Here is a 12,541-nt window from a genome sequence, read left to right on the forward strand (position 1 = left end):
ACTGGACACAATATTCCAGGTGTGGTCTCCCCAGGGCAGAGCAGAGGGGCAGGAGAACCTCTCTGACCTACTGACCACCCCCTTCTAACCCACCCCAGGTCCCATTGGCTTCCTGGCCACAAGGGCCCAGTGCTGGCTCAGCCCACAGCACCCGCTGTTCCCACCTGGTCTCCCATCCAAGTACTGACCGGGCCCGACCCTGCTTAGCTTCCCACATCAGATGAGACCAGGTGTTCTCAAGGTGGTATGGCTACATATATTATATACATATTATATGTAAGTTCCCCAAGTATATCCTGATGGTATCTGAGCTAAACCCTTTTTCAAGGGCAGAGCAGAGGGGCAGGAGAACCTCTCTGACCTACTGACCACCCCTTCTAACCCACCCCAGGTACCATTGGCTTCCTGGCCACAAGGGCCCAGTGCTGGCTCATGGTCACCCTGCTGTCCCCAGCACCCCCAGGTCCCTTTCCCCCACACTGCTCTCTAACAGCTCATTCCCCAACTTACACTGGAACCTGGGGTTGTTCTGCCCAGATGCAGGACTCTACACTTCCCTTGTTAAATTTCATCATGCACTGAGAGCGCCCTGGACGGACACAAGAGCTGCTCTCTATGTGTTGATTTGGTTCGTATTTGGAAAAGAAGGACAGAAGCAGGCTCCCCCAGCCCACGCTCCGGGCCTAACGAATCAGCTCAGGAAGCTGGCAGCACCTTGGGCACTCTGAGAGCGAGGGGCGCTCCTGCACAGCTGCGGGGCCCGCGCTGCGGTCCTGCACTGCTCTACAACACACCTGGGAGTTCAAAGGGCAAACGGGGAACTCGATATTCGGGATACGCCGGAGGTTAACACATTTAAAATAATTCAGGTACTTTATCCTTACTTTTCGTCTTTCCGCTACCACATCTAACACATCCTCACATGTCTGTGTGCGCACACGCTGCATGTGTAATATGGATTTTTCCTTCCGAGAAGCATTTTCAGTCAATCCTGCAGCTCAACTAGTGATCACTCTGCCTCCTCCTGAAAGGCACAATTGCTCCTTCCCAGAGGACCCAGCTAAACTCCAACAGATGCTGCTCGTTCAGACAAACACCAGGAAAACCCGGTGCCCCTTCCTCCTGAGCTCAGAAGCAATTTGGTTTGCGAGGCCCGAGTGCCGCCGCGCTGTCGGGGCGGTGGGACAGGGGACGTCAGGGAGGGAGTGGAGCATCTCCCGTGTGAGGAAAGGCTGAGGGAGCTGGGGCTCTGGAGCTGGACAAGAGGACACTGAGGGGGGACTCATTCCTGGGGATCAAGATGGAAAGGGGGAGTGTCAGGAGGATGGAGCCAGGCTCTTCTGGTGACAACCAGGGACAGGACAAGGGGCAATGGGTGCAAACTGGAACACAGGAGGTTCCACTGCAAGAGGAGAAGCAACTTGTTGGGGTGAGGGTGGCAGAGCCTGGCCCAGGCTGCCCAGGGGGTTGTGGAGTCTCCTTCTGTGCAGACATTCCAACCCCCTGGACACCTTCCTGTGTCACCTCAGCTGGGTGTTCCTGCTCCGGGGGGTTGCGCTGGATGAGCTTTGAGGGCCCTTCAGCCCCTGACATCCTGGATTCTATGAAGCTACTGCAACTAAAGCAAAAGGCTCCAAGCAACCTCCCCATTCCGGCTCCGACCCCCAGCGCAAGGACCCGGCATAACCAACTACGGCTGAAAATACGGAGAAAACCAGAAAACATAAGCCCATAAGCAACTGCTCAAGGTCCATCAGCCCTTAGAGCACTCCTGGGCTTTCCAGGTGGATTCGCTGCTTTGCAACAGCTCATCCAGAGCACGAGGTGCTGCGGACACTTACACTGGTGACCTTCCTCTTGATGTTCTCCAGGAGGTGCTCCTGGCCGCGGATGAAGTAGGGGTGCTGGAACTCCGTGTCGTCCTTCTCCGGCTTCACCAGCCCGCCCTGCTCGATGTGGACAACCTTGCGAAAGCCATCTGAAAAACACAGGGGAGACGCTGGGAGGAAAGCTCAACGGGCCACGCGTGAACTGAGAAAGAGAAACCGGCACGAGTGCGCCTCGTTCGCTCTGTCACCGTGGTATCGCTTCCTAACCCGTCCCATCCCCAAAATGGGGAGAGAAACCCGGCCTTAAACTGGCAGCTTGCACAGGGGTTTGTGCTGATCGTCTCCAGACAGCGGGAGCGGCGATGGGCGAAGGTCCCGCCAGCCGTCAGCCCTTCCCCTGCCTCAGTTTCCCCAGCAGAGCAGCTCCAGGTACCTGCCCGAGCAGCAGCTCCACACGGAGCGTGGGGAGCGTGGATCACGGGAAAAGCACCTTCTGCTGCTGCCGGTGCGGGGCAGCAAGAAGAGAGGGTGAGGGAGGATTAGAAGGGGGGGTCAGTAGGTCAGAGAGGTTCTCCTGCCCCTCTGCTCTGCCCTTGAAATAAGGGTTTAGCTCAGATACTATCAGGATATACGTGGGAAACTTATATATAGTATGTATACAATATGTGTAGCCACACCACCCTGAGAACACCTGGTCTCATCTGATGTGGGAAGCTAAGCAGGGTCGGGCCCGGTCAGGACTTGGATGGGAGACCAGGTGGGAACAGCGGGTGCTGTGGGCTGAGCCAGCACTGGCCCTTGTGGCCAGGAAGCCAATGGGACCTGGGGTGGGTTAGAAGGGGGGGTCAGTAGGTCAGAGAGGTTCTCCTGCCCCTCTGCTCTGCCCTGGGGAGACCACACCTGGAATATTGTGTCCAGCTGTGGCCCCTCAGTTCCAGCAGGACAGGGAACTGCTGGAGAGAGTCCAGCGCAGCCACCAAGATGCTGGAGGGAGTGGAGCATCTCCCGTGTGAGGAAAGGCTGAGGGAGCTGGGGCTCTGGAGCTGGACAAGAGGACACTGAGGGGGGACTCATTGCTGGGGATCAAGATGGAAAGGGGGAGTGTCAGGAGGATGGAGCCAGGCTCTTCTGGTGACAACCAGGGACAGGACAAGGGGCAATGGGTGCAAACTGGAACACAGGAGGTTCCACTGCAAGAGGAGAAGCAACTTGTTGGGGTGAGGGTGGCAGAGCCTGGCCCAGGCTGCCCAGGGGGTTGTGGAGTCTCCTTCTGTGCAGACATTCCAACCCCCTGGACACCTTCCTGTGTCACCTCAGCTGGGTGTTCCTGCTCCGGGGGTTGCGCTGGATGAGCTTTGAGGGCCCTTCACCCCCTGACATCCTGGATCCTATGAAGCTACTACAACTAAAGCAAAAGGCTCCAAGCAACCTCCCCATTCCGGCTCCGACCCCCAGCGCAGGGACCCGTCCGGCCCTGTGGATCAACACGTCCTGCTCAGCAATCCAACGCGCAGCGAGAAGGGAAGATGTGTCTATGGACCAAATTTCTCCGCCAGTACCACCCCAAGGAGACTCCAGGCTCTAGCGCCGCCTCCAGGCCAACCCAGCGAGCTCATGCTTTATTTATCCAGTGAATAAATAAACAGAGAGCAATTAGCCAGGCGCTCAGCCACAGACAAACACCGCTGCCTGTTATCTTGTGTATTAACGGCAACACAAACCCTCTGGAGACAAAACCACGCGAGGGGCCACCAACACGATGGGTTATTCCGCACCTCCCCAAGCTCCCCGCTCATCGTTCCAGCGCCTTCCCGGCCTCCCCGTTGCGACGCAGACGCCTGGAGCTGGGGTTCCTGCAATAACGTGCACGTTCCGGGGCGCCGTGGCCACCTTGAGCCTCAACTGACCACGAGGAGGAGGGGACCCCGAGGCCCAGGAGGGCAATAAACGACGCCCCAAGGGTGCAGGGCAGAGCGGCACCTCTGCTCCTGACGCAGGAATCGCACTGAACAGCCCACTCACCTTTATACTAAAGCCTCAAGGGCTGGTTTTGAACAGCCCGCTCCACCTAAAGAAACACAAATCCGTATAGAATTTCTGGTTCTAATATCCGATGAAAGCCAGCCCGGCTCCGGGCGGTTCCCAGAGCCGCAGCGACACTGTGGGCACAAGCAGCACCGTGCGGCTCGGCCCCCGCCGTGGACACACGTCATTGTCACCACAGGCGTCCTCTGCAAGTAGCCCTGTCATTGCCGGGGGGGGCGGATGCGGGTTCCTTGTTCAGAAAACGGGGTTATAAGTACTGCAAACAATCGAGCTGCAGGTCTGTGCTCTAGAACCCGAACCTAAAGACCTGGCGCCTCCCCAGCGACCCCTTCCTGGCCGTCTTGTCTTCCCAAATGCTTCCCCATCACCAACCCCCAACCCACCCACACCCACCCTCTGGCTTTGCCATAGCAGAGCTGCTTCTTCAGCCCCTTATCCATCAAAAAACCCCCCTGATTTCCGCTTTCTGGCGTATTTGTGCTTTTGAAGCCATTCTTGTAGCCGGGAAAATGCTGTTGCACCTTGGGAGCTGCACCCTCAACTTCCACGTCATCAGGTAAGGGGGGACAATACAAAAGGAGGGTGTTCCTAAGGACACCAACGCCGCTGAGAGACGTGGTGTGCTACACAATAACCATCCTTTGGTAGCCCAGGGGGCAAGTTCTCTACCACGAGTCCTTACAAAGGAAGGGAAATGAAGGGCCACCGAGTTATTACTGCAATTAACAGCAGAAGGAGAAGGCGAGATAAAGAAATAAGGGACAGAAAACACCGCTGTCTGCCTGACGCGACGGCCAGAACCCCCTGAGGATGACTGCAAAGAAAAAACAAGCGTCTTCACACACACTTAAACCACCTAAAAGCTGCCCAGGACCAGCGCAAAGTGCTTTTGGACCTCAGCGCCTCTGTAAGCAGCCGGGATGGATCCCCGGTGTCACCGGAGCTGTTCAGTCCGCAGCTGCGGTTCAAAAACAGTAAAATTGCTTCCTGCGCTCGCAGCAGAAAGTGATTTAGCGACATTACGCGTTATTGTAGTGACATTGCGCAGTTTGGGGTTATTGGGGTGATCCTCAAGAACGCAGGGTCAGGACGGGCCCGCAGCCGCGCCAGGAGCCGCTGAGGACGTCGAAGAGCGTGCCGGCGCTTGTAAGCCCGCCCTGGAGACTGGGCTGGTCCCGACCCCGTGCGCGGGCTCAAGGGACCCTTGTGCTGCTGCCCCGGGGCGGCGGAGGCGGCGGCGCAGACGGGCGCGAGAGCGGCCCTGGCACCGACAGACGCCGCGTCCATGGCACGGCCAGGCCTGCTGCGCTGTGCGGCCCATCCGAACGGAAGGAGGAGGATTAAACAGAGTAACTCTGGAAAACGGGGAAGGGGGAGCGTGGAGAAAGAGAACAGAGCTGGGCTGGTAGAGTGGAGATACCCGGGGAGCGGCTCGCCCTCCGTGTGCCCAGCACGGCGAAGCTGAGGTTGGATGTGGGAACAATTTCTTCCCCAAAGGGCTGTGGGGCATTGAACAGGCTGCCCAGGGCAGTGCTGGAGTCACCAGCCCTGGAGGGCTGGACAGACGGACACGAGGTTCTCAGGACAGGGGGCAGGGACAGGGTGGGTTTTGGTTGGACTTGGTGACCTTGAGGGTCTTTTCCAGCCAAAATGATGCTGTGAAGCACCAGCTCCCATTGGGTTTGCTCCTACAGCACCCGGGAGATACAGAATCGCAGAATCATTTCAGTTGAAGAGACCTCAGGATCACTGAGTCCAACCACAACCCACCCTGTCCCTGCCCCCTGTCCTGAGAACCTCGTGTCCGTCTGTCCAGCCCTCCAGGGCTGGTGACTCCAGCACTGCCCTGGGCAGCCTGTTCAATGCCCCACAGCCCTTTGGGGAAGAAATTGTTCCCACATCCAACCTCAACCTCCCCTGGGCAACTTGAGGCCGTTTCCTCTGCTCCTGGCGCTTGTTCCTGGGGAGCAGAGCCCGACCCCCCTGGCTCCAAGCTCCTTTCAGGCAGTTCAGAGATCAGAAGGTCTCCCCTCAGCTCCTGTTCTCCAGCTGAACCCCCCGCTGTCCCTGGAGCCAACGTTCCCCTACAGCAAACCCGGGCCGAGACGGGAACCAGCCTCCCCGCGGCGCTACTCACACATGTTGAGCTGCCGTACAAAGCTGGCCATGTTGTTGTGTTTGAAGTACTTGGGAAGCACCTCCTTGGCGAATTGGCCCTGGTCAAACACATGGAAGCTGTTTCCGCTCTGGAAAAAAAGAAGAAGAGAAACATTATCAACCCCGTTCTGCTTCCACAGGGATAAACGTGCGCGTGTGAGGTTGGGATTGGCATCGGCCCCATCTCCCGAGTCCCTCGGCCGCAGGTTAGAACACAGTTTATCACACTTGGCCACCCTGGAGGACCAACAGACACACACCTGGAGGACCCACAGGCACCTGGAGGACCCACAGGCACACACCTGGAGGACCCACAGGCACCTGGAGGATCAACAACACACACCTGGAGGACCCACAGGCACCTGGAGGATCAACAGACACACACCTGGAGGACCCACAGGCACCTGGAGGACCCACAGACACACACCTGGAGGACCAACAGACACACACCTGGAGGACCCACAGGCACCTGGAGGACCCACAGGCACCTGGAGGATCAACAACACACACCTGGAGGACCCACAGGCACCTGGAGGACCCACAGGCACCTGGAGGACCAACAGACACACACCTGGAGGACCAACAGACACACACCTGGAGGACCCACTGGCACCTGGAGGATCAACAACACACACCTGGAGGACCCACAGGCACCTGGAGGACCAACAGACACACACCTGGAGGACCCACAGGCACCTGGAGGACCCACAGGCACCTGGAGGATCAACAGACACACACCTGGAGGACCAACAGACACACACCTGGAGGACCAACAGACACACACCTGGAGGACCCACAGGCACCTGGAGGACCCACAGGCACACACCTGGAGGACCCACAGACACACACCTGGAGGACCAACAGGCACACACCTGGAGGACCCACAGGCACCTGGAGGACCCACAGGCACACACCTGGAGGACCCACAGGCACACACCTGGAGGACCCACAGGCACACACCTGGAGGACCCACAGGCACCTGGAGGACCCACAGGCAGCCAGTAACTCTCAATGCTGTGAGCAACGTCAAGAACCTGCAGAGCAAAGCTCTCCGAAGGCTCGGGAACCCAAGCCTGGGGTTAAGCAGGCTACAAAGATCAAAGCTCAGCCTGCACAACCGCCAATCTACTCATTCCCTCGCGTGTCCTAATTAAGTCATTGTATCTCCAGCAACAGGCAGCGATGTTTCCAGCAAACGGAGCCAAGGAGGCTGGTCGGGAGAGGCCTGCGGGTCAGTGCAGACGACGCGCCAGCCGGGCAGCCCGTGGTGCCCGTGGCCACGAGCCGCTGGAAGCAACGAGCCGCTGCTGGCACAGCAGGAGCAGCACAGCTTCAGGAGTTCCGAGTCCTCACCGCGACCGAGAGACGTTTCCTATGTGCTTCTTTAACAACCAGGAACAGGCAAGAGCCGGGGAAGCGTTCCCGTCTCTCTGAGGCGCTTCTGCTGCTGGTTTTGGAAGATGAGTTATCGCCAACGGAGCAGGATAACTAGTTATTTTGGCTATTCTGACTATCTTAACTAGTAGTCAGATCACATTTGAGCCGCTCGGCGTCCAGCTCTGCGGTGCCACTCCATCAGGGTGGTTTCTCTTCCCTCTCCGGCACGCGGAGCAGGAACTCTGCTGTCAACACCCGCACCTGCCAAGCAGCCAGAGGAGGGATTTTCGTCCTGGCGAAGCAACACAGGGACTCAGAACGCGTCTTACGGCTCGGGTGTTCTGCCACGACCAGCACCGCTCCCGCTAACGCCGTCCCGGCAGCGCGGAGCCGGCAGAGCGTCGGGCCCGAGCCCAACCAGACACCGACGGCTCATCGCACACACACGGAACATCGGCCAAGCGGCCGCGACCACCCGCACAGGACCCAAAGTCCCCCCGTTCACAAGAGTGCACGTGACTAAAACAGGCCCCCAGACCTTAAGAGATTCTGCCGGCCGATAACAAAACCAGGTAAAGGTTTATTAGAAGTTGAGAGTTTGGGTGTTTTGGTCCATGGGTGAGTTTCTTCACTCCTTCAGAGGACGCAGCAGCATCTCAGGGTTTGGTTTCATTAAGGTGGTAGATGAACCATCCCTGGGACACCCCAGGGTGGGGTGGACGGGGCTCCGAGCACCCTGAGCTGTGAGATGTCCCTGGGGACCACATGGGGTAACCCAGCTCACACACACATCGAAAACCACATGAAAACGGGGGTTAGAAGAGGAAAAGCACCCTGATCCAATTCCTAAGAAAGAAACAACCATTTGCAGGCACAACCAATGAATTTCCAGAAAGCAACACGACTCATTGGGTGCGCGACCTTGTGCTTCACCCGAGCGGGGTCACAGTGCCCCGAATTGCAGGTTTTTCGGGGTTTTCCCAAAACCCGCAGCAAGACGAGGCTCCGAGGCGCTGGCACCTCCTCCGCGACTCATTGCGCTCCACACACCAACTGCATTTTCATGCCAACAGCACTAAAGGAACCTCAGCAGACAGACTTGAGACCCCCAAGGAGCCCAGCTGGAAGCTGCGCCTGGAACTTCACCAACGGGTGTTCAAACAACACCTTTTCCTTCTGTTTTGCTGGTTCTTCCCCCGCGGATCGTGTGGCGTCCTTCCCGGCCTACGGGTGACACGGGTTCTGTGCAGCGGTTACCGGAGCCGGGCGGGTTAGAGCTTGGAGCACCATGTAAAGCGAAGGGAAAGCACGGCCTGGGCACGATACATGGCTAATGGGGGAAATAAAGAAGGAACTTCTACGTACAAAGTGATTTAAAGGCAGATATTGGCCATTGTTTAGAACTGGAAGTAAGAGACGCTGTGCTGGAAGCGGGATCGCAAGAACAAATGCTCCCGGGCTGGAGTCCTGATCCCTGAGAAAGGCACAGCCTAAATCTAGACAATAAAACCAGAACAAACTAGAATAAACCCCAACCAAGCAACCAAAATAACCCTAAAAGAACCAAAATAAAACCCCAAATCAAAACACAAAAAAACCCGCCAAGGAATAACCCGAAGCTAGGAGAAAGCAGGGCACAATGACTCCTTTGTGCGTCAAAGCGCGCACTTTAATTGCGGCTGAGAAAGCTCCTCGGGCTCCGGAAGGGAGGCGGGCGGCAGGAGGATGCGGCGCGGCGCGGCGGGACCTGCTGCAGGTGCTCGTTAGCCGGTAGTTGCGCTAATGGGCTGAAGTTCAATAAGGCCAAATGCCGGGTGCTGCACTTTGGTCACAACAACCCCCTGCAGCGCTCCAGGCTGGGCACAGAGTGGCTGGAGAGCAGTCAGACAGAAAGGGACCTGGGGCGACTAATGGACAGGAAGCTCAACAGGAGCCAACAGTGTGCCCAGGTGGCCAAGAAGGCCAATGGTGTCCTGTCCTGTATCCAAACGAGCGTGGTCAGCAGGACAAGGGCAGTGATCCTTCCCCTGTGCTCTGCATTGGGGAGGCCACACCTGGAGTATTGTGTTCAGTTCTGGGCCCCTCAGCTCAGGAAAGAGATTGAAGTGCTGGAGCGGGTCCAGAGAAGAGCAACAAGACTGGGGAAGGGACTGGAACACAAGCCCTATGGGGAGAGGCTGAGGGAGCTGGGCTTGTTTAGTCTGGAGGAGGCTTAGAGCTGAGCTCAGCACTCTCTAGAACTACCTGAAGGGCAGTTCTAGCCAGGTGGGGATTGGTCTCTTCTCCCAGGCAGTCAGCAATAGGACAAGGGGGCATGGGCTTCAACTCTGCCAGGGGAAACTGAGGCTGGAGATCAGAAAGCAATTCTTTGCAGAGAGAGTGGTCAGGCATTGGAATGGCTGCCCAGGGAGGTGCTGGACTCACCGGCCCTGGAGGTTTTTAAACTGAGATTGGACATGGCACTTAGTGCCATGATCTAGTAAACAGACTAGAGTTGGACCAAGGGTTGGACTCGATGATCTCTGAGGGCTTTTCCAACCCAGTCCATTCTGTGATTCTGTGAAATGATTCGATAGAAATGAAGGACGTGACTGGCGACAGTTTCAGCAGAGTCTTGTCCCAGCGCAGACAAGGACCTGGGCACCGACCTCAAACGGGCAAGTGGTGCGGGACACGCGTGTGTGTGTTCACAAGCAACACAAGCTGCCGCCGCTGGGATTTCGGACAACCCCACCGTCCGGGAGCACCCAGGGAGCCGCCGGCTGAGAGCACAACTGCGCAGGAACTCCGCACCCACAGAATCTTCACAGCTGGAAAAGACTTGTCGGAGGGTCGAGTCCAACCAGGCTCTGCTGAAGAGCAGCGCGCGGTGGAGGGTTTGCTGTTCCACCTGTGGTGACTCTGCGAGGCAGTGTCACCTCCCCAACAGCGCGGCCACCTCCCGGGTCTAATCCGGCACGAAGCTCAGGGGCGCTGAAATGGCCGTACCGGACTGTAACAGCCTGGCCTTGATAGGAGCTGGTGAGGGGCTGGAGCACAAGTGCGATGGAGACTGAGGGACCTGGGGGTTCAGCTGGAGAACAGGAGCTGAGGGGAGACCTTCTGATCTCTGAACTGCCTGAAAGGAGCTTGGAGCCAGGGGGGTCGGGCTCTGCTCCCCAGGAACAAGCGCCAGGAGCAGAGGAAACGGCCTCAAGTCGCCCAGGGGAGGGTGAGGTTGGATGTGGGAACAATTTCTTCCCCAAAGGGCTGTGGGGCATTGAACAGGCTGCCCAGGGCAGTGCTGGAGTCACCAGCCCTGGAGGGCTGGACAGACGGACACGAGGTTCTCAGGACAGGGGGCAGGGACAGGGTGGGTTGTGGTTGGACTTGGTGATCTTAAAGGTTTTTTCCAACCTAAACCATTATCTGATTCTGCACCGCATGGACCTTCCTGTGCTGGGCTTCCGCTGCAGCAGAAATGGAGACGTGGGGTTGGCCAGCAGCCGGTGCGTTCCCTTCAACAGCGCCAGGGAACGGCAGGAGCTGCGCCGGGGGGGTCAGTGGGACATGGGGAAAAGGTTCTTCCCCAGAGGTGCTGGACACTGAACAGGCTCCCAGGGAGGGGTCACGGCCCAACCCGACAGTGTTCAACAAGAGACTGGACACCGTCCTCAGACACACGGGGTGACCTGTGCGGTGTCCTGTGCAGGGACAGGAGCTGGAACCGACGATCCCGTGGGTCCCTCCAGCTCAGGACAACCTGTGATTCTATGAACTGCTGATACAAGGACTGAGGCTCAGGCTCCATAACCTTAAGCTCAGCATATTCTAAATTCATCTTTAAGACTTGGCCAAGAGTGACTGTTTGGGTGGGACATCAGATTTCCTGGTTTCCTCCTAACTCTGCCCCTCGGGAGCACCTTCACGTTCCCCCACACTCTCCGTCCCCACCTTTGTCCCTGTTCCCCAAGTGACGAGAAGCAAAACAATGTCTCTGAACCTGACGCTTCCTTCAAGACGAGCGGCCAAAACCACCACCAGACCCACCGTACCAGCCACCACAAGGCGATCGTGGCCACCATGCACATCTTCATCGTACGGGACAGCTTCACGCACGGTCAGGCCAACCCAGCGCCCTGAGGATGCTGAGCGTGGCCCCGACCCACGTTTGCTCCCCAACGCTCACCTGGGCCCAACGGGCCAGAAAACAGACGCACAAGCAAATCCAGAGCAGCGTGAGCAGCACTGGGGGGATCCTGCCCCTGTGCTGACCCCCTGAGCTCTGCGGCCAGCCCTGGGGTCCAGCGCCAGCCAGACATGGAGCTGTTGGAGCGGGACAGAGGAGGGACACGGGAATGGGCCGAGACTGAACAGCTCTGGGGAGAAAGGCTGAGAGAGCTGGGGGTTCAGCCCGGGGAGGAGAAGCTCCGGGGAGACCTTAGTGCGGCCTTTCTGTACTTAAAAGGGGCTGATGAGAAAGATGGGGACAGAGTTTGGAGCAGGGTCTGTTGCGATAGGACAAGGGGTGATGGTTTAAACTCAAGGAGGGAGATTCAGGCTGGATATCAGAATTGTTGCCCTGAGGGTGGTGAGAGCCTGGCCCAGGTTCCCAGAGCGGTGGTAGATGAACCATCCCTGAGACACCCCAGGCCAGGCTGGACGGGGCTCTGAGCATCCTGAGCTGTGAGATGTCCCTGTCATGGCAGGGGGGGCACTGGTGGCGATTTAGTTCCCTTCCAACCTAAACCATTCTGTGATTCTGTGGAAACCATTTTCCTGACGGTTTAGAACAGAATCATTTAGGTTGGAAGAGATCCTGAAGATAGAGCCCAATTGTTAAGCCAGCACTCCCAAGCCCACCACTAAATCTGGGCTTAAACACCACACTGAGCTCATTCTGGACCCAGCCGAGACTCAGAGGGGAGAATCAGCTCAGACAGGGTGAGGAGTCACATCAGCGAGCCCAAGGTGCAGCTGAGATACAGGTACCAGAGCAGGTCCAGCCTCTCCTCCGTGGTTCCGGCACTTCCCTGAGCTTGTCCCGGCCCCGGAGAAGCCGTGACAAGCGCCACAGCCGGCACAGGGGACGGCTCAGTGTCACGCCGAGCGCTCCGAGCGAGCCGCGTGTGCCAGGCGCCGGACACCACACC

General features: G+C 57.9%; 1 protein-coding gene and 1 pseudogene across 1 annotated transcript in view; both read right to left on the reverse strand.

Annotated features, from left to right (window-relative positions):
• HSF1 (heat shock transcription factor 1) overlaps positions 1 to 12,541 on the reverse strand; it is a 68,876-nt gene that overhangs the window by 53,408 nt on the left and 2,927 nt on the right. The window contains exons 2-3 of the mRNA XM_065054688.1: positions 6,013 to 6,121; positions 1,842 to 1,978 (exon numbers count right to left, since the gene is read on the reverse strand). Coding sequence (XP_064910760.1) covers positions 1,842 to 1,978; positions 6,013 to 6,121 — 246 coding nt within the window. The remainder of the gene's footprint in view (positions 1 to 1,841; positions 1,979 to 6,012; positions 6,122 to 12,541) is intronic.
• LOC135578896 (5S ribosomal RNA) lies at positions 140 to 258 on the reverse strand (annotated as a pseudogene).

The sequence above is a fragment of the Columba livia genome, chromosome 2 (genome assembly GCF_036013475.1).
Source record: "Columba livia isolate bColLiv1 breed racing homer chromosome 2, bColLiv1.pat.W.v2, whole genome shotgun sequence".
NCBI lineage: Eukaryota > Metazoa > Chordata > Aves > Columbiformes > Columbidae > Columba > Columba livia.